The sequence below is a fragment of the Stegostoma tigrinum genome, chromosome 36, assembly GCF_030684315.1.
Source record: "Stegostoma tigrinum isolate sSteTig4 chromosome 36, sSteTig4.hap1, whole genome shotgun sequence".
NCBI lineage: Eukaryota > Metazoa > Chordata > Chondrichthyes > Orectolobiformes > Stegostomatidae > Stegostoma > Stegostoma tigrinum.
In genome coordinates this window covers 9,418,288-9,446,186 of record NC_081389.1, presented here as the reverse complement: position 1 = coordinate 9,446,186, position 27,899 = coordinate 9,418,288, and the positions used below count along the sequence as shown (strand labels likewise).

At 45.3% G+C, this 27,899-nt stretch overlaps 1 protein-coding gene across 11 annotated transcripts in view; it reads right to left on the bottom strand.

Annotated features, from left to right (window-relative positions):
* Positions 1-27,899, bottom strand: part of tln2b (talin 2b) — a 357,717-nt gene that overhangs the window by 24,997 nt on the left and 304,821 nt on the right. For all 11 annotated transcript variants that reach the window (XM_059640204.1, XM_059640207.1, XM_059640203.1 and 8 more), the window contains 9 exons: positions 25,076-25,177; positions 24,047-24,166; positions 21,317-21,463; positions 18,736-18,902; positions 16,150-16,333; positions 14,508-14,633; positions 11,524-11,640; positions 830-1,015; positions 627-734 (listed from right to left, as the gene is read on the bottom strand). In XM_059640204.1, coding sequence (XP_059496187.1) covers positions 627-734; positions 830-1,015; positions 11,524-11,640; positions 14,508-14,633; positions 16,150-16,333; positions 18,736-18,902; positions 21,317-21,463; positions 24,047-24,166; positions 25,076-25,177 — 1,257 coding nt within the window. The remainder of the gene's footprint in view (positions 1-626; positions 735-829; positions 1,016-11,523; positions 11,641-14,507; positions 14,634-16,149; positions 16,334-18,735; positions 18,903-21,316; positions 21,464-24,046; positions 24,167-25,075; positions 25,178-27,899) is intronic.

The following is a 27,899-nucleotide window of genomic DNA, read 5'->3' as shown; positions in this document are numbered from 1 at the left end:
GCAGAAGAGCAGGAAAGCCTGACCCGCTGTGTTCCTCCAGCTCCACACTGTTTTGTCTCTGGCTCCAGCATCTGCAGTTCTTGCTATCCCTCTAGTTTTGGATTCCCTACCACAGGAAAAAAAAACCTTTGCTATTCACCCTATCTGTGCCCCTTACGATTTTATAAATCTCTATAGGGTCACGGCTCAGCCGCTGATACTCCAGGGAAAAACAACGTCAGCCTATAGAGCCTCTCCCTATAGCTCAAACCCTCCAAAATACTGGCAACATCCTTATAAATCTTTTATGAACTCTTCCAAGTTTAACAACATCTTTCCTCTATCTTAATATTTCCAAAACCTCATGCAGGTTCTTTATCTTAAAAGATTCCAATCCTTTTGATGAGATAGAAGCCTTGACAGGTAGCTTTCCTTTGTGGAGACAGTTTGCGGAATTGCCCAGTCCTAGGGCTTTCACCTAACAATCCCAGGGTCCCAGCTATCTTTGACAATATCTATGTATTGCCAAAGACAATTAACATCCACCTCTTAATCTCAACAACAACTTTAAAACTTTCCCAACGTGTTTGTTGAGTTGGACACAGAGGAAAAGCAGTTCTACGGTGTGAAGATGAGACAACACTCACCACAAGGACGTGCTCCAGTAACTCCATGTAGCCAACAGTGCATTCAGTGGCAAAGCGTAAGGCTCGGTTTCGGACATCCTCCCCCACCTCTGCGTGGTATGCAGCTTGCTGCCGGGACAAACACATTGACATTTCAGCATTGTTACACCTGGGAGGCAAGCCTCAAAATGTAACTGGGCGACCAGAGAGAGATGCAGGCTTACTTTGCAGGCAGTCAGCATGTCGATGATTGCCTTCCGGCTGAGGTTGGCTGTTGCAATCACATCGTCCTGACGACAGGAATTACCTGCTGCCACTGCCTTGGCAGTTGCTGTTGTGATGCCCTTCGTCATGCGAATAAATTCTTCTGGTGAGTAGGTCTTTGCTGGTGCCTCCTTCGACTGGAAAACCTGTTATTTGTGCAACGGACAGAGATCATTTAAAAGGCACAACGGGGCAGTGATTCAGGGAATGTCTGTAATGCAAGTGGTGGCCACTTGGCCCATCAAGCATGTGCCAGCTCTTTGCAAAAGCAATTTAGTTAGGCACAGACCCCTGCCATTTCTCTTTAGCCCTGAATATCTTTCTCTCACATTAAATTGGCCCTTATTCAACTGCTTTTTCATATCCATAATTGAATGTGTCTCTATTACATTCTCAGGCCGTGTATTTCAGACCTTGACCATTCACTGCCCAAAAGTGCTTTACCTCATGTCATCTTGTGGTTCTTTTCTCAATCATTTTAAATCTCCAGCATCTTGTTCTACCAGGAGGAACTGTTTCTCTCTTGTGATTTTGGATATCTCTATCAAACCTACAATTAACCCTTTCATGTCTGAAGGAGAGCAAGTTGAGCTTCTCCAAACTAACCTTGTGACTGAGGTCTCTCTTCCCTGGAAAGATTCTCAGTTATAAGTCTGCATGTATATCAGTAGGGCAGTTGGCTATGTTACTGGAATAACAGTAGCAATATGCAAACAATTGCTTGGTAGTGCACAGCCTGAACATTGCTGAAAAGTATTCTGTTTTGTTGAAGCTTTTCAACATAGATTACAGATTTACTACAGTGTGGAAACTAGCCCTTCGGCCCAACAAGTCCACACCAACCCTCAGAGCATCCCACCCAGGCCCATCCTCCTATAACCCACCTAATCTACTCATCCACGAACACTTGGGTAATTTAGCATGGTCAATCCACCTAGCCTGCGCATCTTTGGACTGTGCGAGGAAACTGGAGCATCTGGAGGAAACACACATTGACACGGGGAGGATGTGCAAACTCCACATAAACAGTTGTCTGAGGATGGAGTCGAGCCTGGGCTCCTGGCGCTCCAAGGCAGAGGTGTGTTAGTAACATCTCTGAACAGGTTGATTAGAAAAATACGTTAAATGAAAAATAATCCTAGAATTAGAAAGTGTTAATTATTCATCTTGCTTGTGACAGGGCATTTAGGAAAAAGTAACGCGGCATGATAGAATTCTTCAATGGGCTAGAAAGTGAAGTAGGTTGATCCAAAGCTAAGGTCCTAAATCTAGAAGGAAACTAAGATGATATGAGGGATGAGTTGGCTGCAACAGACTCAGTTACTTCATTAAATAAACATCAACAGGCAATGTTTATTATTTATGGAATGAACACATGAACTGCAGCAGTTATATATTCTGTTTGGCTGAAAGAACACCAGGGAAAAAGTGGCCATGGACCCTAACTAAAATAAACTGAGGACAGCATTCGTCCCAATGTGGAGTCACATAAAGTTGTTAGAAAAGTAGCAAGCCTGAAGACTGTGAGCAGTTTAGAATTGAGCAAAGCAAGTCCAAGACTAAGAGAGGAAACAAAATAGACCACGCGTGTGAACTTTCAAAGGAACATAAAAGTAGACTGTAAGAGCTTCAATAGCATGTACAAAGAAAAAGATTAGTGAGCACAGATTCAGGTCCCTTACAGTCTGAAACAGGGGAATTAAAGACGCAAAACAAACTAAATGACCTTTTTTGTCCTATTTTCACAGCTGCAGTATTATGTTCAGACCCAATATTATAAAAAATGTGACAATACCACAGCTTTAAAGGGGTCTACATTGTCCTATTATTTTTGAAAAGAGTTTTATGCCAGGGGTTCTGAGTTGTTTATTGAAAGCCAATTAAATAAACAGCTTGTGAGGTTTTCCATTTTTTTTTAAAAAGCAGGAACAACAGAAGCAGCCCTGATTGGGTGGGGCAAGTTCGCATAGAACCAGGATTTTTAGATTTAGTTTTTCAGTAGCAGCTGCTGTGGGTCTTAAAACTGGATACAGAAGCTGTATTCCCTCTCTGAGATCTCTTTCAGCTGCTGGAGATGCATATGAGAAAATCTATTTTACTTTGCTCAGGATATGTTTATGGAAGGTTACTATATCGGAACAGTTACTGTTTAGGAATTAAATTATCTGTTATTCTGTTAAGGTTTCCAATAGAATTAAGTTATTCTAATTTCTTCTTTTTTGGTGTATTTTAACAATAGAGTTTGAATAAACTGTGTTTTGCTTCCAATCCAGTAGTTTGACCAATCAAATTGCATATGGAATGCAAAGCCTGGCACGAAACTTTAAATTAAGAAAAGGTTTGGGTCTTGGCTACCTTCTTCATACATTGTGAGGGGGTCTGGTCTGGTCCACAACAAAACGATGTGAACACATCAGAGAGTTTTCAGAAGTGATTTACAAGAATGGTTCCAGAGATGAAGAACGTCAGTTTAGGAGGAAAGGTTTACAAAGTTGGGACTGTTCTTTCTGGAAAGGAGAAGGCCAAGAGGAGATCATCATGTTGTGAAGTTGGGTAGAGTACTTGTCAAGCGGGAGGCAGTAAGTTAGAATTTGGTGTTTGTACATTGCATGGTCCTTTTAAAGCATGATATACTTTTTCTGTGCTTAGGGATTTAAATGGATGTCTATGAGCAGCAGCTCGAAAATTTGAAAGTACACAGAGAGCGCCCAAATTGAAACATTTGGAAAGAAAGGACATACAGCACTTCTTACCAAGACAACAATATTTTGAATTCAACCAATTTGAACCAGGCACTTAGGTACCAAAATTTATAAGTTTAAATAAATTTAAATCTGATGGTTAGGACCAATCCCATCGTAAGAAATATTTATATGTTAATATTCCCGACAGAAGAATCATCAGAGAAGGCACAGAACACTCTGGAAGACGTGTAACCTGGCTGTAATTTTCAAGAGGCTAAATACAAGTTTTTTTTATATATATGTGGGACTTATATTTATTGGAACAGTATGCTATTAGAATCTTACTTTATTCAGGAATAATTAGCAGTCAGAAGGGATATATTTGGGTTGTTAATAGTTTAGTTAATTTGTTCACTGTTAAGAGTTAGATAAGTAAATGATCACTTGTTGATTTTAATGTGAGTATCAGAGATTTATTTTATTTAATCACCAGAAGTTGCTGGAAGGCAGGTTACACCACTTTTCACACTCCTTTTACAGATTATAGGGCAAGGTACTGCTCTTTGGGCATTTTGATTATAGTTCTTGGGGGGGGGGGGGTTAACCTCCATTTTATAACAGACTGGGGGCTCGTCCGGGATCTGGATAGATTTGAACAGGTTTGGTGAATGGAAGGTCCCAGCAGATTTAAAGGGGTTTGGTGACTAGTGTCCTAGATCTTTAAATAAAACTTACGTGAGAAGTGGAAAATCTGTTTAATTTTTGTTGCATGTTGTTGGTTAGATCAAAAGTGGGGGAACGGCTCTTAACATTGCTAAAGAGGTTCTGAGGGTTGGAGACACTTCCCAAATTTGCCAAGCAATTTTAAAAAGACAGAAAAAGGTGACACTTTTAGAATTAGCAGTCAGGCTAAAATTGGGTTTGATGAGGGGTAATAAGAAAGAAGAAATAGTGACTGAGTTAGTCAAATATTTCGGCATATCAGAGAAACAGTCGTCAAGTGCAGTGAAGTTAGAAAAAAATAAATTGCAAATGCGACAATTGGAGTTAGAGGAAAAAGAAAGAGAAAGTAGATTCTTAGCTGAAGAAAAGGGGAAAGAAGAGTTTGAGCTGAAGAGAAAGAAAGGGAAAGTGAACTGAAACAGTTTGAATTACAGTTAAAAGCAGAGGGAAAAGAAAAGGGAACAAGCACTCTGACAGAAGAAAAAAGAAAACGAGAGAGAGTTTGACCTTCAAAAATTGGCAATTATACAGGAAAGTCAATTTAAAAAGATGGAGATGAAGGTAGGCTTGGGCTTACTGGGGAGGAGAGGGATGATGAGGAAATTCATTGTAGCCAAAGGCCTGGTAGGTATATGTACAAATATGTCAAAACATTACCAAAATTCAATGGAAAAGATGTAGAAGCCCTTATCATTTCCTTTGAGAAATTGGCTAAACAGATGAACAGGCCAGGGACTGTGTGGGTAATGTTAATTCAGACTCTAGCAGGGCTAGTGAGGTGCTCGCACTGATGTCGGAGGTGGTGTCAGGAGGAAATGAAGAAGTAAAACAGGCTGTTTTGAGAGCCTGTGAATTGGCACCAGATGTGTATAGACAACAGTTGAGAAGTGTAAGGAAGGAACCACGTCAGGGTTATATAGAGTTGTAAGATTTAAACACAGCAACTTCAATAGATGGTGAGAGCAGTAAAGATAGAAAACACATCTGAGGATTTTAGAGATATTCTACTGGAGGAATTTAAAAACCCACTTTCTGAAGTGATGAGAAAGTTGAACAGAAAATTCAAACAGCGAGAAGAGCTGCAGAGATGGCAGATGAATATGCATTAGGGCATGAACTGAAATTTAGCTTCCGACAGCAATTTCATTCCGTGAGGGACAGAAATTGGGAATGGGGGAGATCCTTCAATGAAAAGCAAAACTAGACTACACTGGGAACAGTTTACCACATGTAAAAAAAGAAACCCAAGAGGGTGGAAAAGATGTAAAAGACCTCAGGTGTAATAAGGTGAGACACACGAAGTCACAGTGCTGGTGGTTTAAGAACGGTGGTGGGAAAAGGATATGGTTAGAAGAAGAGAGGCTAAACCAGTGGGGTTTGTTCAGATAATAAGGAAATCCCAAGAGAAGTCAAGGAGCTGCACAGCCAAGTCCTGGGCTGGATGGTAAGTTAGTGCCTGATCTTTTCAAAGACTTCACCTGTGTGGGTAAGGTTTGCTCAGGTGGAATAGGGGAGTAGGTAAAGAAGTTAAAATATTCGGAGAAATGGGAGCGAGTTAGTTTTTAATAGTAAGAGTCAAAATATTTGCACTCCTTCCGAAATATTATCCGAGAGAGTAGTAATCTGTGGAATAAATGGAGAGAGAATTAGTGTTCCTCTTTGTAGGATAAGGTTAGAAAGTCCAAATAAAACTAGTGGGAATGATGGGAAAATTGGCTATTCCAGGAGGACAGTTTGTCGTTGGAAATCATATAACTGGATCACAGGAGGGTGTGATGCCCATTGTAGTAGAGAAAGCCAAGAGAAAACCAGGGAATGGAGGAATTAAAAAGAAATACCCTGGATTTTCCAGACTGTGGGGTGACAAGGTCCCACAGCCATAAGTTCAAACAAGAAGGGAAAACAAAGAGAAAGATGAGGAGTTGAGGTCCAGTTAGCTGACAGCCTGTTTGATTAGATGGTAAAGGGAAAAACCTAAGCAGGTAGAGTTGTTTAGTGCTGACAGTTTAATGGGGTTACAATAAAACGATGAGACAATAAAGGATTTATATTATAAAGCCTACTTGGAAAAGGAATCCAAATGTATTCCAGGATTACCTTAAGGATAGAATTCTAAGGGGGAAATAGAGACCTTGGCAGGTTAGTGCAGATGAGAAATGGGTGGAAGTTGCTGGTAGAGTACAAACAAGTAGTATTGTGGGATAGAACACTAATTACCTGTAGCAAGTCATTGAGGATGGAGGAAGACTCAGGTCAAGATACAGAAGCATTTTATTGGCCTGGATTGTACAAAGATGTGGCTGTATTTTCTTGTACCTCTTAAACTTGCCAGATGGTAGCAAAGCCACAGGCAGTAATAAAGCCAACACCTTTGATGTCAAATTCCTGCATTTGAAGAACATTTTATGTGGATTATAATTGATTGTGTAGGTTCCCTCCCTAAACCCAAAAATGGGAACTAGTATTTGCTAACCGAAATGGATGTGTCTACTGGATTTCCAGAGGCAATTCCATTATGAAATGTCAAGGCAAAAAAGATTACGGAATGATTGCTTGCCTTCTCTACCTACCCAGGGAGATTCAGTTAGACGAAGGGTGTAATTTTACTGCCAAATTATTTAAAGCGGTCATGGATAGTTTCAGGATCCAACACTTTAAATCAAGTGCATATCATACTGAATCCCAGGGAGCATTGGAAAGGTGGCATCAGACCCAAAAGACAATGTCAAGGACTTATTGCCCAGGATTACCCAAATGATTGAGATAAAGGTATCCCATTTATATTGTTTGCTATTAGAAATGCTCCAAATGAATCGACTCAGTTGACTCCATTTGAACTGATATTTGGGCATGAAGTAAGAGGGCCTTTAAAATTAATGAAGGAAAAGTTGCCAAGTCTGCAGTCAGAAATCTCACAGTTGGATTATGTATCTGAGGTGACAGCAAGGTTAAACAGATCGGTGAATTAGCTAGACAACATCTGCAGGTAGCTCAGCACCAAATGAAGCTAGAAACAGATAAGAAATATAAATTTGTATGTTTACCCATCGGGATAAAGTGTTGCTGCTGTTACCAGTAGTAGGCAGTGCCTTCAGAGCAAGGTACTGTAGTCCATATCATATTGAGAAGAAGTTAAGTCAGGTGAATTATCTACTAAAGACGCCAGATAGGAAAATATTTTTTCAGCTATGTCATGTGAACATGCTGAAACATTATTCTGGCAGGGAACGGGAACCAGAGAAACACGTACTAATTGCTGTCAGTCAGAGTGAAGAATTAAGTCCAGATGATTTGGATTTTGATGTGTGCCAGAATAAATTGAATAATTAGGAAATCCTTAAGATATGGGATAAGGTAGAGTGTTATCTGTCCCAGGAGCACAGAACTGAATTTAAAGACTTGTTACAGTACAATGAGGACCCATGTAGAAACAGAACGGGAGGGACTAATGCTATAGTACACAATGTTGATGTGGGGAATGTTGTTCCAATAAAACAACACCTCTACAGGCTTAATCCTCTCAAAGCAGCATAGATTCAGAAGGAAGTGGAATTGGTGGTCAAACAGCACATCAGAGAGACGAGTCAAAGCGAGTAGAGTTCACCAATTGTGTTGGTTCTCAAATCTGCTAGTACTCAACGATTCTGCATAGATTATCGGAAGGTCACACCATGACTAAATCTAATTCATACCCAATTCCGAGGCTGGAGGACTATGTGGTAAAAGTAGGACAAGCCACTGATCACAAAGTTGGACTTACTTCGTGGTGACTGATAAGTACCTTTGTTGGAGTGAGCATTAGAAGTTTCTGTGTTTGCAACCCCGAATGGGCTCTATCAATTTCAAGTAATGGCCTTCGGGATGAAGAATGCACCAGCTACTTTTTAAAAGGCTTATGAGCAGAGTTGTTGCAGGATTGACTAATTGTGCCGTCTACGTTGATGACTTAGTGAATCTTTAGCCATTCGTGCAAAGATCACACGGAGCATTTGGCAGAGGTCTTTTAGAAAGTTGGTCATAAACTTAGCAAAAACAGAATTTGCGAAGGCAGAAGTGATGTTCTCAGGGCACAACATTAGATGCGGATGGATGACACCAAGGAACGTGAAGACAGTGACCATCGAGGAATTTCAAAGACCATCCTCAAAGAAGGAAGTGCTATAATTTTTAGGATTAAACGGATTCTGCAGGAAATTTGTACCAAACTTTAGTAGCGTGGTGGCACCACTGACTGATTTGTTCAAAAAAAACACACAAAACAATGCCAGGTGGCATTTGAGAATTTAAAAGTAGTGTTAACCACGGCACCAAATCTTCTGGAACCCTTCAAAGTCACCATCGACACAAATGATGTCGGGGTTGGAGCTGTGTTGTTACAGGGGGATGTCGGGGTTGGAGTTGCGTTGTTACAGGGGGATGGCGGGGTTGGAGCTGCGTTGTTACGGGGATGTTGGGGTTGGAGCCGCGTTGTTACAGGAGGACGTCGGGGTTGAAGCCATGTTGTTACAGGAGGGCGTCGGGGTTGGAGCTGCGTTGTTACAGGGGGACATCGGGGTTGGAGTGCGTTGTTACAGGATGCCGTTGGGGTTGGAGCTGTGTTGTTACAGGGGGATGACTGTGGAATTGAAAGGTCAATTGGTTATTTTTCAAAACAAAAATTCAATATCCACCAGAAGAAATACTCAACTGTTGAAAAAAAGTTAGAGAGTTCGGTAATAGCCTTAAAACATTTTAATGTTTACGTTACAAACACTGCATCAGAGATGAATGTGCATTCTGATCAAAATCTTTTGACAAATCTTCAAAGTTTTAAGGACAAGAACACCAGATTATTTCATTGGAGTCTCATGTTACAAACATTTAATTTACAGATTGTATATGTTGCAAGTCGTGAAAATATTATCATGGATGTTTTATCACAGGTATAAAGGAGAAATCTTCTTCTAAGATAGAAATGGTAGTGTTCAATGTTGCATATATATATATACACAGAAGTAGTGTAAGATGTGTAACTCTAAATTAAGGAGTTATGGATGTAGTAATATAATGGTGTTAAAGTTTTAAAAGGCACAAAAATGAAGCCATCTTTTCATAATGATGGTTTTTTTTAGGGGTGAGGTTTTGCAAAGTTGAGTCGAGCACTCATGGGTGAAGCTATTACTTGCTCGCGAGCTGGCTTGTTCTCGTTCAGATGTTTCATCACCATGCCAGGTAACATCATCAGCGGAGCCTCGGTCGATCGAACCTTATTTTGCTCTGCTTGGAATTTATACTGTCTGGTCTGTTATGGTGAGTAGTGGCAATTCTGGTTTAGTTCTGTATGGGTTTGTATATGGGGTCCAATTCTATATGTTTGCTGATTGTGATGAAATGCCTGAATAAAAAACAAGCCAACTCGGCGAGCAAGTCAACAACCCCACCCACGACTCGAGCTGCAGATCTTTGCTAAAACCTTGAAGTGTATTTGTGGATTGGGAGGCAGGAAGTTACAACTTGGTGTTTGTAAAATGCTAGGGGGGAAAACATTGTGTGGTCCCATTAAAAGATGATGTGCTTTTTCTGTGCTTAGAGATTTCAAATGGACATCTGTGTGCAGCAGCTTGAAAGTTTGCAAGTAAACAGAGAATGCCCGAATTGAAACATTTGTATTGAAAGGCCATACAGTTATCAGGCCAAGCAGCAGCTTTTACCAAGACAACAAGATTTTGAATTTAGCCAATCAATTTAAACCAGGCACTTAGACAGTTTCAAGAGACTAAATTCTGTTTTTATACACGTAAGTGGGACTTACATTTATTGGAACAATATACCATTAGAATCTTGCTTTATTTGGGAATAGTTAGTAGTTAGAAGGGATCTTTTCTGGTTGTTAATAGTTTAGTTAACTTGTTCACTGTTAAGAGTTAGACAAATGAATTGTTAATGGTTGATTTTAAAGTGAGTGTCAGGGATTTATTTTGTTTAACCACTAGACATTGCTGAAAGGCAGGTTACACCACTTTTCACACTCCTTTTACAGATTATAGGGCAAGGTGCTCCTCTTTGGGTGTTTCGGTTTTGGTTCTCTATGGGGGAGGGGTCAATCTCCGCTTCATAACAATGAGCAGCCTCGAGAGTGTGGGCTGGCGAGAAACTGTTCCTATTTGGACAAGGAACAAGAATGAGACAGCACAGCTTTAAAAATAGCAAACGCGAAGCAAGATGGTCGTTTCTTTTCACACAGCAAGTCGGTAGGGTCCAGAATTCATTGCCTGAAAATACGATGAAGGGAAATGCAGGCTCAATTCACAAGGGTACTGGATGATTATTTAAATAGAAATAATCTGTAAGGATAGAGGGGAGAAAGCAGGAAATGGGCTCTAAGTAATGATACTCATTTAATGAGTTGGTGCATGCACTATGGGCTGAATAGCCTCTTTCTGCACGATAATTCTTCTGTGATTTGATGCACAGAACAAGAAACAAAAACATTCCTATTTGTTCTTGGGAAGCATGGGTCTCTTAGGAAGGAAAATCTGAAAGAAAGTGATATTAGGGCAGCACGGTGGCTCAGTGGTTTGCAATGCTGCCTCACAGCACCAGGGATCCGGGTTCGATTCCACCCTCGGGCAACTGTCTGTGTGGGGTCTGCGCGGGTTTCCTCCGGGTGCTCCGATTTCCTCCCACAGTCCAAAGAAGTGCAGGCAGGGTGGATTGGCCAGGCTAAATTGTCCATAGTGTTCAGGGATGTGTAGATTAGAGAGATGGGTCTGGCTGGGATTCTCTGAGGGTCGGTGTGGAATTGTTGGGCCGAAGGGCCTGCTGCCACACTGTAGGGATTCTAAGATTACAAAATATTGATGGATAAATTACTGGAACTGATAATCTCCAAACTACAGTATTAAATGGAGTGGCTATGGAAATAGCTGATTCACTAATGTCATCTTCCAAAATTCTGTAGATTCTGGAACAGTCCCAGAAGAGATTTTTGTAATGAATTCCAAAGACTTACGGCCTCGGCAGCTGAAGGCATGGCCAATGGCCTAGTGATTAAAAAGAAGGATTTGCAAGCACGTTAAAGCGATCTGAAGGTTTGGAAGTGATTATTAAAGAATACAATCAATACAAGCGGGATGGGATCACGTGCAGGTTTACGAGCAGGATGGGATCACGCGCAGGTTTACGAGCGGGACGCCGTCGCGTGCAGGTTTACGAGCGGGATGGGATCACGTGCAGGTTTGAACCAAAGATGGACAGTTCTCACATACCGCAAGCTCCTGTTTGATGCTCTCTATCGTTCCCTCAAGTGCCCTGGTGCCTCGTGTGGCCTCATCCTCCACAGCTTTGACTGTTTTCAGGAGGGACGTGACATTTGTAACCATTACCTATGGAGGAGGAGGGAGGAAAACTAGGTCATTGCATTGTCATAGGAACATGAGGAGGCCATTCAGTCTCTCCAGCCTGCTCTGCATTTAGTTCATGATTCACCCAGATCTCATTGTGATATTAACCACACCCACCATTTTGACTGTAACCTTTGTACCGGCAAACATCCAACAATCGCAAATTTACTCCTTTCAGTTGATGCTCCCCACAGCCCTCTCTTGGCCAACACCTCAAACCTCAAAGATTTCTGGGAGAGACCTCCGGATTTCTATTCCCCTTGTGTCAGGGGACAATTCGTCACATTACCCCTGAATGCCCAGTTTGAAGTTTAGTGTCCAACGCGAGGAAATCATTTCTCTCAATCACTTCCTTTAAAAGACATTTCAAACCTTTTAATTAGCTCACCCAGGGATCCTCTTTGTGCAAGGAGCACAGGCCCTCATAATTTAGCCCCTTTAATTCTTCTTTTAGAAAACCATTTAATGATAAGTTCAATGCTGGGCAAATTACACCATTGTAAGGGTTATCTCAAAGGCTGGTAATTTACATGGAATTGGTGGTCACATCGCCAACAAGTCAAAAGAGGAGACAATCTTCCCCACTCAACACCCCTCCCACAGTCCCACTCTTCATCCCACAATCGGACCCCCAGTCCTACACCCACACCACAATCCCGCTCTTCATTCCACAATCAAACCCCCATCCCTGGTCCTACCACCAACTCTACAGTCTAACCCCTCACCTGACCCCACCAGTACTCGCTCCACTAACTCTACAGTCCCAACACAACACACTCACTCTCCAACCCCACAGTCCCAACACCAGCCCCACCCACCAACACTCACTCTACAACCCCAGTCCCACTCACAAACACTCACTCTACAACCCCAGTCCCACTCACAAACACTCACTCTCCAACCCCAGCCCCAACCACCAAACTCACTCTACAACCCGACAATCCCAACCCCAGACCCACTCACCAACACTCTACAATCCCACAGTCCCAACCCCAGCCCCACCCACCAACACTCACTCTACAACCCCACAGTCCCAACCCCAGCCCCACCCACCAACACTCACTCTACAACCCAGTCCCAACTCACCAACACTCACTCTCCAAACCACAGTCCCAACACAACACACTCACTCTCCAACCCCACAGTCCCAACACAACACACTCACTCTCCAACCCCACAGTCCCAACACCAGCCCCACCCACCAACACTCTCTCTACAACCCCAGTCCCAACTCACCAACACTCACTCTACAACCCCAGTCCCAACTCACCAACACTCACTCTCCAACCCCAGTCCCACTCACCAACACTCACTCTCCAACCCCACAGTCCCAACTCACCAACACTCACTCTCCAACCCCACAGTTCCAACCCCAGCGCCAACCACCAAACTCACTCTACAACCCGACAATCCCAACCCCAGCCCCACTCACCAACACTCTACAATCCCACAGTCCCAACCCCAGTCCCACCCACCACCACTCACTCTAAAATCCCACAGTCCCATCCCCAGCCCCACCCACCAACACTCACTCTACAATCCCACAGTCCCATCCCAAGCCCCACCCACCAACACTCACTCTACAATCCCACAGTCCCATCCCCAGCCCCACCCACCACTCACTCTACAACCCCACAATCCCAACCCCAGCCCCACTCACCAACAGTCACGCCCCCTAACTCCACACTCCCAACCCCACCCACCAACACTCACCCCCCCACAGTCCCAACCCCAGCCCCACCCACCAACACTCGCTCCCCCAACTCCACACTCCCAGCCCCACCCACCAACACTCACCCCCCCAACCCCACAGTCCCAACCCCAGCCCCACCCACCAACATTCACCCTCCAACCCCACAGTCCCATCACCAACCCCACCCACCAACACTCACTCCCCCAACTCCACACTCCCAACCCCACCCACCAACACTCACTCTCCAACCCCACAGTCCCATCACCAACCCCACCCACCAACACTCACCCTCCAACCCCACAGTCCCATCACCAACCCCACCCACCAACACTCACCCTCCAACCCCACAGTCCCATCACCACTCAACCCACCAACCCCAGCCCCACCCACCACTCACCCCCAACCCCTCAGTCCCAACCCCAGCCCCACCCACCAACACTCACTCCCCCAACTCCACCCACCAACACTCACTCTCCAACCCCACAGTCCCATCACCAACCCCACCCACCAACACTCACCCTCCAACCCCACAGTCCCATCACCAACCCCACCCACCAACACTCACCCTCCAACCCCACAGTCCCATCACCAAGCCCACCCACCAACACTCACCCTCCAACCCCACAGTCCCATCACCAACCCCACCCACCAACACTCACCCTCCAACCCCACAGTCCCATCACCAACCCCACCCACCAACACTCACCCTCCAACCCCACAGTCCCATCACCAACACTCAACCCACCAACCCCAGCCCCACCAACCCCAGCCCCACCCACCACTCACCCTCCAACCTCACAGTCCCAATCACAGCCACACCCACCAACACTCACCCCTCTAACTCCATAGTCCCACCATTAACTCCACTCCACTAATGCTCACACCCCAACCCCACCCCTAACCCTACAGTCCCACCACCAACTCCATTCCACTAATACTCCCCACCCACCCTCCAGTCCCAAACCCTCACCCCACAGTGCCAAACCCTCATCCCATTCCACCAATTCCCACCTAAACCAACACTCACTCCTCCCAACTCCCATCCCTCCAATTCCTGTCCCACCTCAAAGTCCTAGTTCTTCCTCCACTAACTCCTACTTGACCTGCTCCACCTGACTCCCCCTCCCCATTTCTACACGATGCCCTTGCCCTGTACCTTAGCTGCACTCTTCAGCTGGTACATCGATGGATCGTCTGCAGGTTTGCCAGCTGCACATTTTGTGGCGCTGATAAGGTCAGTCAAAGCCTTGGCCACATCCTTCACGGCATTGATGAGCACCACCTAAAGACCAACAGGACTGTCCCTCAGTACAACATTGTCTCTGTCAACCGAGCAATGATTAACAGCGGATCACTGAAAACTCACATCACCCGCTGCTGGCCTGAGGCCCAATGATCAGAAAGATCCCAGTTCTATACTTGGTCTGCCTGAATTTATCACAGAATCCCTGCCATGTGGAAAGAGGTCTTTCGGCCCATCACATCCACATCAACCCTGTGAATAGCATCCCACCCATACGCATCATATCCCTGTAACCCTGATAAAACCACACTGAACCATCAGCATCTCTGGAGCAGAGGCTGAACCCCTGAACTTCGACCTTGGCAGGGGAGAGCTGGGATAGGTTCTAACAACTGTGCCATGGCCAACTCTCCTCTGCTTCCCCATTGCAGGGTAATTCAGAGGTCATTGTTTTAGGATTAGGGGTGACAGATTTAAAACAGAGATAAGGCAGCATGGTGACTCAGTCGTTAACACATCTATCTCAGATCGCCAGGGACGTGGGATCGATTCCGGCCTTGGGCCACTGCCAGTGTGGAGTCTGCACATTCTTCCCGTGTTTGTTTTGGTTTGGTCCCACAGTCCAAAGATGTGCAGGTTAGATGGACAGGCCCCGTAGTATGCAGAGATATGCAGTCTAAGTGGATTAGCCATGGGAAATGTAGACTTGATGGGAATTGGGTAGGATGCTCTTCAGAGGGACAGTGTGAACAGGATGGGCTGAATGGCCTACTTCCACACTGTAGGGTTCACTGCAGCACTTCCATCAAGGGAATCTATGAAATTCACTGCCCTCAGAATGCAGTGAAGTTGGGAGTGGGTGGCCTAGTGAAATTATCACTCGGCTGTTTATCCAGAGACCCAGGTAATGGTCTGGGGACGCAAATTCAATAAAAAATAATCTGGAATTAAGAGTCTAATGATGGTCATGAATCCATTATCAATTGTCAGGAAAACCCAATCTGTACTCTGAGGAAAGGAAACTGCCACCCTTACCTGGTCTGGCCGACATGTGACTCCTGACCAACAGCAATGTGGCTGTCTCTGGACTCCCCTCTCGGCAATTAGGGATGGGCCATACTGGCCTAGCCAGTGACACTCTAATCCTGCTATTTTATTTTAAACAAAAAAGAGCTGGGACACTGAATAAATTTAAGGATGAGGTAGACCGAGTTTGAATTAGCAATCAGGAAAGTGGAGTTGAGGCCAAAAATGAGATTGTATGAAATTGTGGGGCAAGTTCGAGGGGCTGAATGGCCTACTCCTGCTCCCAGTTCTTTTGTTCTTCAACCCACAGACTTTGTGAATGCAAGGGACCAGCATCTATTTCCCAGCCACCAACAGCAGATGCAGAGAGTGACTGTAAACATTCACCTTGTTGTATCTGTTGGATATTTAGCATGTTCCCTGTGCTCACATGGGTTTAAATCACAGGCATTCCCGGCTTACACCGCACCTCCACCCCCACTTCACCCAGTCTCACCAGTATCACGCCGCTTGGGAACTCAAGAGGTACCTGTGTTTCTGGGTCACTGGAGCCGAGGCTGGTCGCTCCCTGCTTCACTACTTCTGCCAACTGGGTAATGGTGTTGACTGAGCACTGAGCAGCCTGTGCCAACTTCTCCTGGCTTGAGGCAGCCCCGGACACCAGGAACTTGGTGTCTTCAACCAGGGCCTTGGCTGTTTTCAGGATGTTCTCCCTGTGGACAGTAGACGCCGTTCAGTAAACCAGGCCGCTCCACCATGGTGATGAGGGTTCAAGCAGAAACCAGACACCGCGGCACACTGTCAAGCAAGGTCATTAAATTCAGGAGGGCCAGACAGAGAGGCAGTGAGAGAGGAAGAGAATGAGAGTGAGAGAGTAACAGTGAGAGGGAGAGTGGGAGGGAAAGAGGGAGGGGCAGCGGGAGAGAGGGGGCAGAAAGAGAGGAGCTGGGGTGTAATGGGGGACAGAGATTGAGAGAGAGGAGTACGAAAGAGAGGAGTAAGAGACAGGAAGGGTATGAGAGAGACAGGGAGAGGGAGAGATAGAGAGGGGGGAGTGAGGAGGAGAGGGAGGGGGCAGAGAGAGGGGCAAGGGAGAGAGGGGGGAGAGACGGGGGTGGGGAGGGGAGAGGGATGGAGTGAGAGAGAGAGAGAGAGAGAGTGAAGGACAGGGGGAATGGAGAGAGCGGGAAAGAGGAGGAGGAGGGGGATGGGGTGAAAAGGGGAAGAGACAGAGCAAGAGGTGCGACAATGAGAGTGAGAGAGGGAGAAATCACAGGCCCTGTGTGTTTCTAGGTCCCTAAACTACCACTGTATGCCACCAGCCTCCAACTTTCTTCCACATGACTTTTCTCTCCAAGTATTTTATCCAATTTCCTATGGATGTCACCACCTCAATATTGGGCAGGAAGAGCACTGGAATGCTGAACCACTCTTTCCATGAACATCTCCACCTTGTGTCACCTTCTGGTTCTTTCAGCAATGAACCAAAACGAAGTTGAGTCTGCTCCATCTGAGAACTGATCCTTCAGCAATGGGAAGCTGTTTCTATTTCCCTCGATCTGGTTTCAAAATGGATTTTGATTCTGATTCCTCCTCGCTGTCGTGCAGACTCACGTGTGGCCCCTCTGTGAGATGCCCTTATCCTGGCACCAGGGGGGCAATGCACCACCAAACACAGAGAAGCTGGGAGGTGCAAAGCTGGAGGTGACATTAGCAAGATTAGAGTGTGATTTCCTATACCACCAACACCCTACCCAAACCTCACCAATTATTACACCTCAAATGCCACTGTGTTCCTACACTTGGTGGTATCCTCCTGTACAGACAGCCCTTTCCTACTCAATGACAGGTTCAGTCTGTACTCCATCATGGTGTTGGCACTCTCACTGGTATTCAAGGCCAATTTATGTTAAGTACCACACTCCTGGTATTATTCCCTTACAAAGAAGTGACACAATGCCTCAGCTCAAATCAAAATGTCTAAGGCCTGATTTCAACTTAACTCAGTGGGTCGGAAGATTTGAGTGAAATCCATGTCTTATTCACCCACTTAATCCTGACCTTAGTAAGGCAGTGTCCTAAGCAGGTCTCGGGCCCACTGTGTTCCCACTGGGCTGGGTGAGGTTAAAATTTATAGTGAACGTGCGAAAAAAAAATCTCCAAATCTCACAAACAGTGTCTACTTGGGACAGCTCAAGAGCCAAGTGGCCTGCACTATGGTGAGTCAAAGCAGACCTCCTGGTTCTTAGCCATAGAGTCATTCAGCATGGAAACAGCCCCTTTGGTTCAACAAGTCCATGCTGACCATAGTTTCAAACCAGTCCCATCTACCTGCTCCTACCCCATATCGCTCCAAACTTTTTCATTCATGAATTTATCCTAATGTCTTTTAAACGTTACTGTATCCATATCCACCACTTCCTCTCGAAGTTCATTTCACACACACCACTCTCTGTGTTTAAAAAAAATTTCCCCACGTCTTTTTTTCATTCTTTCTCGTCTCACCCTAAAAATATGCCCGTTGTCTTGAAATCCCCCAGCCTAGGGAAAAAGACACCCGCCATTCACCTAATCTGTACCCCTCATGATTTTATAAAGCTCTGTAAGGTCACCTCTCAATATCCTACACTCCAGAGAAAACGCCCAGGCTTTTCAGCCTCTCCTTATGAGTCAAACCCTCCATTCGAAGCAACATCCTGGCAGATCTCTTCTAAACCCTGTCCAGGTTCACAATGTCCTTCCTATAACAGGGACACTGGAACTGGACACAGCTCTCCAGAACAGGCCTCAGCAACATCCTGTAGGGCTTCAAGACGACATCCCCAACTCCTGCGAGGAACTCTCCGACTTTCGTTCCAACCTCTATTACATTTTCTGTGTCAGCATCCCCTGGTGTCTCAACCCCAGACTCTCCCGTCGTGTCACTACAAAGCTGACTGCATTGCAAACTCTTGCCCTTTCTCCTAAAACTTTGCCAAGCGCACATCGTTGACCGGGTGTTTCGAGCATTCTCCCAGCTCCTGCTCTGTCTGACCTCTGCCTCTGTAAAGGAGCCTTTACTTGTGAAGCACACTCTTGAATCAATTAGCAGCGCAGAGTGGCAGAACAAGCTAACCTGTGGTCTGCAAACGACTCATCGTTCTCCGCGTTGAGAGTACCGGCTGTGGCGAACATAATGGTGGTGTCCAGGTCTCCGATGATACCAGACACTGTGCTGGCTGCAGTGATACAGGCCTGTGTGCCCTTGTTGCCCGCTTGCAGGGCAGACAGAACCAGGGAGACCTGAGCAGGAAAGAAGGTCCATTCAGAATATCGCACCCACACAGAAACTTCCACCCCTCCACCAATCAGATTGGGCCGAGGAGCTACAACATATCTCTCGTTACTAATTAGTCAGTCAGGTTTGTCAATAAAGTCGATTACAGTTATTGCTTTTAGGCTCTATTGACCTCAGAACTCCTGTGATTAAATGAGCTGAGCTTTGGTGTCACATCAAGCTGATTTTAAAAGGGGGAGAGTTTTGTGGTATGGGTGGGTTGTGCCACCGCCTCTGAACTAGAAGTGCTAAGTTCAAAACCTTGACGGATGGGAAGGTGGGTTGACAATGCAATGCAACAATGCAAACATTAGCGCTCCACAACTCTTCATGGATTTGAAGATTCAGCAATGGCTCTGTTTGGAATAAACTGTTTCCCAACATGAAAGGACAAACTGTTATAAAGGAATTGAAAACGACATGGCGATTAACCATGTCAAAAACAAACTGTCTTAACACGGTGGCTCAGTGGTTAGCACTGCTGTCTCACAGCCCCGGGCACCCAGGTTTGTTTTCCCCCCTCGGGCAACTGCCCATGTGGAGTTTGCACGTTCTCCCCGAGGGTTTCCTTCGGATACTCCGGTTTCCTCTCACAGTCCAAAGATGTGCAGGTTAGGTGGACTGGCCATGTTAAACTGCCTAGAGTGTCCAGGGATGTGTAGGCTAGGTGGGTTAACCATGGGAAATTCAGGTAATAGGGTAGGGGTGTGCATCTGGTAGGATGCTCGTCTGATGGTCGATGTAGATTCGATGGGCCAAATGGCCTGCTTCCACACTGTAGGGATTCTGTGAACAGCTGCTTGATAAATAGTTGTGTTATGCCAGAAGGACAAATGATTGGAAGAATTTAAGGAGTTAATGACAACTGGAAGTTGAATTAAAGCTGGTGTGTGGTACCTACACACAACAGCAGCCAGATGTGTCAACCTGTAAAGTATTCTAATACACCACTGGCAGTGAGTTCACGCAGGAGAGATTCCACATCGAGTGGGCTCAGTGTGCAGTGGGGCTGCACAAGCTATTGGGCTAGCAACGCATTGCAGGAGATGTTTCTACAGAGAGTCTCTAGTACATCTGGGAATGTGACACATTTTATCTGTGGAATTCTTTATCACAGAGGGCAGGAGAGGCTGGATCACCAAGTATATTCAAGGCTGAGTGACAGGGAATTTTAGTCATTCAGGGAATCAAGGGATTGTCAGGAAAAGGCAGTTAGGGTGGAATTTAGGACTATTGGATCAGTTGTGATGGAGCAGACTTTTTCCTTTATTCATGCATGGGATGAGGGTGTCGCTGGCTAGGCAGCATTTACAGCGCATCCCTAATCGCCCTGAGGGCAGTTCAGAGTCAACCACATTGCTGTGGTTCTGGAGTTACATGTAGGCCAGGTCAGGTAAGGATGGCAGTTTCCTTCCCTAAAGGGCTGGAGTTAACCAGTTGGGTTTTCCCTGACAATTGCCAATGAATTCCTGCTCTTCATTAGATTCTTAATTCCAGACAGTCATTGAATTTAAATTCCACCATCTACCATGGCAGGATTCGAACCTGGATCCTCAGGACATTATCCGGGTCTCTGGGTTAACAGTCCAGTGACAATACCACTAGGCCACTGTGTCTCCGTGATCTGATGGGCTGAATGACCTACACCTGCTCCCATGGTCTAACAGATAGGGTTGATGAGGAGGGACTATTTCTGCTGATTGGGTAGTCTAAATGGGGTGGAGTTGGAAGAAATAGTATAAAAAGTTAGAGTTTAACATTTCAGCAATAAAATGATATAAGACACCTCCACACGAAGGGTAGGAGTTTGGAACTCTCTTTCACAAATATCATTGTTTGGAAGATCCATTGTTGATTTTACATTTGTAGGTTTTGTGAACCAAAGGTATGGGACAGGGGTAGGTCTATAAAGTAAGGTCAGGGACTAAGGCGTAATCTCAATGGAACAGGACTGTGGGCCTAAATCACCTCTTCCTACACCAATGTTGCTTGCTAACTGGCCATCATTTACTATTCTGCAGTTGTAATGGGCTCAGGGTTTATGACATCGATAGCTAACGACAGTAAGAAGAACAGCAAGCCTCTTTCAGGGCAGATCAGAGTCTCCAACAAAAATGTCTTTGCAATTGGCATAAAACCGGGCAAAATGATGCATTGCAGCCCATCTCAAAATGTGTTCAATACGTTTAGCTTTCTTTCTGCGGCCATTGGAGAAGAGACCTTCTTTCCCATCAGCCTGGGTGAAGGTTTTGTTTCTTTGGCTAAACACGTTATATTGGACAGCTTTTGTTTTTAAAAACACATGAGGTGAAAAGCATCAGCTCCCAGCATTGTTACGCATGCGGGCTAAACTAGAAGTGGGAGACCGCTGCCCCCTCACCTTCTCAGTCACCGCACGGGCACATTCGATGAGCTCTCTCTTTGTAAAGCTGTCGGTGGGACTGATCTGCACAGCACCAGCCTTCTGTACCAGGAATATACAGCCGTGACCAAGGTCCTGCACACGGGTCTTAATCTGGAATCCAATCTGTGGAGAAAACAGTGCAGATCATGACTGAACCCTCCCCAACATCATTCTGGCTCTTGGTAGAGAAGGCTGAGGAAAGCAACTATTAACCTAGGATCTGAAGCAATGAGGTCAGAGGCGTAGTGTCAGACAGCACGGAAACAGGCCACAAGGAAACAACCTTATGTCGCACCGAACATAATCCCAAACTAAACTAGTCCCACTCGTGGCCCATCTCCCTCTAAACCTCTCCTATTCAAGTACTTATCCAAATGTCTTCAAGGTCAGTGCATCTGATGCTTTTTCTAATCAGCCTGTTCAGTGATGTTATTTGCAGTAGGTGTTGACTTGTTCCTAGGTCTCCCTGTCCAGGGGTGGAGACACTATCATTGTTCCAAAAGAGGACCCTTGCATTGGACTCTTGCAAACAGCGTTTGAATATTTGCAGATGCAGGGCATTCATGGAGGTTTCACTTCAAGAGCACAAGAAGCGAGCTAGTGCGCAGTGGGAGTATCTCTACCTCTGAACCACATGACGCAAGTTCATGTCCCGTCTGCTCTAGAGGTGTGTGACAACATCTCCGAACAGGCTGGATTAGAAAATATCCAGCGGTGGGGTAATAGTTTCCCTAACACGAAGAGTATCCGGGTTCAGGTCCCACCTATCCCAGAGGTTGTGACGTATCATGTCTGAGTAGGCTGAAAGGCTAAAATAACTTGAGGCACACATAGGAATTCTTGCGAAGCAGTGCGCCCATCTCTGGGCCACAAGGTCCAGGTTTGAGACCTCTCTGCCATGAAAACGTCCAAACAGGTTTATTAGCAAACTTCTCTTTCAGAGAGAGACCGGGTGATACAGGATGTAATTTGAGTTCAGAGGTAATTGCTTCTAATGCTTTACTCTGTAAATAAACATATGACTGAGTATGGCTTGGCTCTTGTGTATAATAATATCTGGGAATCCAGAAAAGGACACCTGGATTCACCATTATGTCAGCTGCCAATCTTGTGTCACAATCCCTCTTGGCTTCTCTTATTTCTTTCTTTTTCTGATTTCCCTTGTATTTAGTTTGGATCTCAGTTGTATCTGCCACCCGGCGCGTGTCATAAATATACTTGTTCTTCAACTTAACTTCGATGTCATTCGTCACGAGGGAGCTGTGGATTTGTTTGTCTGACCTTTCCTCTTTGAGGGAATGTACCCTAACTGTGCCTGAATCATCTCCTCTCTCAAGGTGGCCCTTTGCTCAACTGTTGCTTTCCCACAAACCTTTGATTTTAGTCTTTCCAGCCCAACATGGGTCTCCAATAGTTGACCACGAAGAGCAGTTGAGACCAATTCTTTTAGGGAATAACAAGGCTGAGGGCAGAGTTGATAGAACTTTGCAAAACAATGCGAGGTCTGGATAGAGTGGATAGGGAGAAACTGTCGTCACTTATAAAAGAATTGAGAGCCATAGCAAACACTGTTTGCAAATGTGACTGAGAGAAAAAAGCATCTTTTTCACTCAGGGTCGTGAGGGTCTGGAATGCTCTGCCTGGAAACGTGAGGGAGCCAGATTTGATTGTGGCACACAGGAGGGTTATTTAAATGGAAACCACGTGCAAGGTTATGGAGATAAGGCAGGAGGTTGGAACTACATCGAAATGCTCACAGAGACAGTGGGAATTCAGCAGCGAGTAACGCACCAAGTGTCAGTGACAGAGACTGCTGGATCACCATTACAAATCCAACAATGTCCTGGGTAGAGAGTAAACCCTACCATCCTCAGCTTATACTTCACTCCAGGAATATTCCACTTTGCCTCCCATTTCCAATAATTGAAGACTAAAAACATGCCTTCAAAGAATACGATTAAAACATCCATATTTAAAAATTTTCTATGGGTCAAATTTTCCAAGGGGATGGTAACCTCACAGAGATTGTCCCTCAGATCCTTCTAGTTTGTTAAACAGGAGGGAACTCCGCATTCCCAAGAGGAGATTCCGAATCAGGAGTTCTTGAGAAATGTACAGGCATACCTCCGTTCAGACTTTCTGGGGAGGTTGAGCTGAAACACAGAGCGATGTGGCAGCATATTAATCATTGGACTCAACGAGCTGTCCACAGGCCTTGGACTAAGGATTTGGATTTGTCAGGTACACCACCCGCATCCCCCCACCCGCCTCCCCGACCACTGCAGCTGGGAGAAGCGATTAAATTAATCTGGAATAGAAAGCTTGCTTCAACAGTTTAATGATAACAAAATCACAATTGTCATAAAATCTTACCGATTCAAAGTTGTCTCTAAACTGACCCCAAAATGGCCCAACAACTCACTCAGCTACATTCAAGATGGCGGCTCACTGACACCTCTTTGAAAGGATGGGCAACAAATGCCTTATCAAAGAAACACATGAAAAGAGCTTTTAAACGTCCCGTGTTGCTGGAAGCTGTTGGAAATTGAAACAAGTGAATTTACAAGGTTGGGACTTCATCTCCCTCCAAAGACAGCACTGAGTCAAACCATCCTCCTAAAGGCAACTGGAGATGGGCGATACACCGTCACCTTGCCAACAATGCCCACAGGGTGAGTTAATTCCACTGGTGACAGAAAGTCCTACCTCCTCAGTGTCGGCTGTGGCTGTAGCAAGGCGTCCTTGATGTGCAAGGTGGCCATAGTCGGTGGTCACCTGGGAGGCTAAGCCACCCAACTCCTCAGGGCTGGTGACAGATTTGGACATCTGTGGAGATAGCAGAATGGGCGGAGTTAATCAGCAAACCGACAGGCACCGGAACATTTAGAAGGAAAGCAGCTCACTCAGAACGCAGACAGATCCACAAAAGGGGCCTGGAACCAGCTAGATTTTGGGTAAATGTTCCTCACGTCACAGAGGTATTGGGATTTTGAAGGAGTGACATTACTGAGAAATATTTAATCTATGGCAACGTGATTGACTCTTAATTGACCTCTGGAAAATTAGGGATGGACAATAAATGCTAGCTTAGTCAGCAGTGCCCACATCCCATGAATGAATTAAAACAAACAGCTAAGTGTTAATGGTCTGGATTCTGATTAACTCTTAGTTGAGGAATTTTATTTTTAACTCAGGCTTTCATTACCAACAGGGTCAATTAAAAGCATTGCAGCAAAGTCTCATGCATGCATAAGCTGTGTCTATACTTCTGTAAGTGTGAATATAGCATGGCGTAGGCATGTATACATGGGTGTATAAGGTGTAGTGAGCGCCTGTGCACGTGTGTGTGTGTCCCGTGTTTGTGTGTGTCTGTGTTTGTGTTTGTGTCTACATGCACAGGCACGTATGTTTGTGCATGCATGTATGTATACATTTGTGTATATACATGTGTATGTATCTACATAAATGTGTGCACACATGCATGCATGTGCATGGTGTCTGGTGTATATCTGTACAGGCATGTGTGGGGTGTGCCTGTGAACATTAGTGTATACAGCATAGCGTGTCCTTGTGCATGTGTGCTTGCAGCGTTTGCTGTGCCTATGCACGTGTCGAGCGGGTCTGGTGTACCCATTTACATTTCAGGTTCTGTGTGAGGCTTGGCACCAATAGTTTTTTTGTAGCGAAAGCATTCATGTTGAGTGACATCAACGCTCACACCCAATTCTCACTCACCATCTCCTGGGCTGTGACTGCAATCGCCTTGGAATATTTCACCATCGTGGTTTGATAGTCCACAAAGTTTCCCTCAGGTTCCGGAGGTGTGCCTTCATCCAGCTGGAAGAGAGGAGACCAACACTAGTGAAGAGGGGACATGGTTAGCAAGGAATCTTGACTGTGGTGCTTCTGGTGTTAAGACAAGGTCAGGCCAGGCTTTTTCACAAAAGTTAAACTACACTTATTGCCAGATGACGTTTGATGCAGTCATTAGGACTGAATACAATAGAAGCTAGAATTGAACATGGCGAATGGTTCATTGGATTCCTGTCTGAATCCAACTGCCTACACCCATTAGTGATACAAAGGGAAATTTATTGGGTCTTAATTGGTGCCATACAGCTCACTCAAAGGCAGAGAGTTACATTAGGAATGTGATGGCTACGTACATTATCTCTCACCCACTGTTAAGCAATGGTGAGGAGGATAAACACTGCAACACATGTGCCCGAGGCCACAAACATCAACGGACGCAGTGATCGAGGTCACTGAATCAACTTGGTTTGGCCTACTGGTTGGGAATTTTTCCTTAAAAATTCACTTGCAGGACATGGGCATTGATGGTTGGGCCAGCATTCATTGCCCATCTCTAGTTGCCCTTGAGAAGGTGATGGTGAGCTGCCTTCGAGAACCACTGTAGTCCATTTGCTGTGGGTTGACCCAGAATGCCCTTACGGAGAGAATTCCAGGACTTTTGACCCAGTGACACTGAAGGAACAGTGATATATTTCTAAGTCAGGATGGAGTGGGGCTTGCAAGTGGTGGTGTTCCCATGTATCTGCTACCCTTGTCCTTTCAGATGGAAGTGGTCATGAGTTTGGAAGGTGCTGTCTGAGGATCTTTGGTGAATTTCTGCAGTGCATCTTGTAGATGGTACATACTGTTGCTTCTGAGCATCAGTGGTGGAGAGAGTGGATGCTTGACAATGTAGTGCCAAACAAGTGAGCTGCTTTGTCCTGTTGGAGCTGCATCCATCCAGGCAAATGGGAAGTATTCCATCACACTCCTGACTTGTGCCTTGTAGATGGTCGACAGGCTTTGCTGGAGTCAATGCAGCAATAATGACAATGTGCAGACTTGGCAGCTCATCAGAGCTCTGTACAATGACAGGACTATTACTGGCCGGCTGGACAGAGCTACAGTCCCTGATACCAGCACACTCCACTAACAATACAACACTGATCACAACCCACATCTTGTCGAGTTACAATGAATCCTTTCATTAGAAAACCAGTCACTGTTTAAGAAGCACCTTCAACCCTGGGCTGAGTTTTAAACCCATCATTTCATGAACCGACAGCTGAACTCAGTCCATTTGAATCAGTATAGAAAGATCATAGGATAATACAACACATTGGCCCACTGAGTGTGTACTGTCAAAACAATATATTGTTGAATGTTATTTTAGGTATTTGAATATTTAATGTCTCTGCCTCTCCACAGTCTCTCGATCCTCATTATTGATACAATACCGATCGATCTCTCTCAGCTTCGATATGGGTGACCGCACCCTGAACTCACAGATTTGCCGCTTTACTGAAATGACAGCACTAATCTCTCCTCACAGTTTTCTGCTCTTACCTTCCGTATCTCCTGAGATGTCTCACTTACTGAGGTATCACCACGGCCACATATTCCCACCAGCAAAACTGTTCTGTCTCTGCCCTGTATCCCTATCAACACCTCTCCACCACTTAACCTGGAGTTTGATTACTAACACTGTCCTCCCTGCCTCTCTCTCTCTGAAACCACTGCAGGTTCCTAACGCACACCACATGCCATTCCCCAACCACTCCTGTGCCCACTTAGTGGCTCCTGGACGAGAAGTAATTCAGGCTTAAGATTCTCATCCCTTTTGTCAAACACCTCCACAGCTTACCTACTCCCCATCTGTGTAATCACTCTCCATCCAGTACAACTCTCATCACTCCACCAGCCACTTAAGGAATCCAAAGTTGTACTCGAGTCTTGGTAACCTGGTGTTCAGCTGTTAAGGTGCCAAGCTCTGGAATTTCCTCCCTAAACAGTTTCTGACCTGAACACACTCTCCACCTTCAAAGTGCTTTTTATCTGTTTGACCACCACTCATGTGTGGTTTGGTGTCATATTGTGTCTGATAATAGAGTCATAGTGGTCTACAGTGCAGAAAAAGGCCCTTTGGCCCATCGAATCTGCCCTGGCGAAAAACAGCACCAAACTATTCCATTCCCATTTTCCAGCACTTAGCCGTTAGCCTCTTTTCTTTGGTATTGCAAGTGCACACCGAAATATCTCTTTACTGTTCTAAAGGTTTCTGCCTTTACCACCTCTAAAGGCAGTGAGTTCCAGATTTGCACCACCACAGGGAAGAAGAAGATTGTTTCCTCACATCTCCTTCCCCATACCTTAAACAATACAATACCTACACAGTGTAGAAGCAGGCCATTCAGCCCAGCAAGTCCCACCAAGTGACCCCCACCAAACAGCATCCCACCCTCTAACCCTATCCCTGCATTCCCCATGGCTAATCCACCCAATCTACACACTCCTGCTCACTAAAGGGTAATTTAGCCCAGCCAATCCATCTAACTGCACAGCTTTGGACTGTGGAAGGAAACCATTCAGACACGGGGAGTGTGCGTAAACTCGACACAGAGAGTCACCTAAGAGTGGGATTAAACCTGGATTCCTAGCGCTATGAGGCAGCAATACTAACCACTGAGCCACCGTGCCACCCAATATAAGCCACTGGTCATTGATCCCCACACAAGGGGAAAGAGTCCTTCCTATCTACACTATCCAT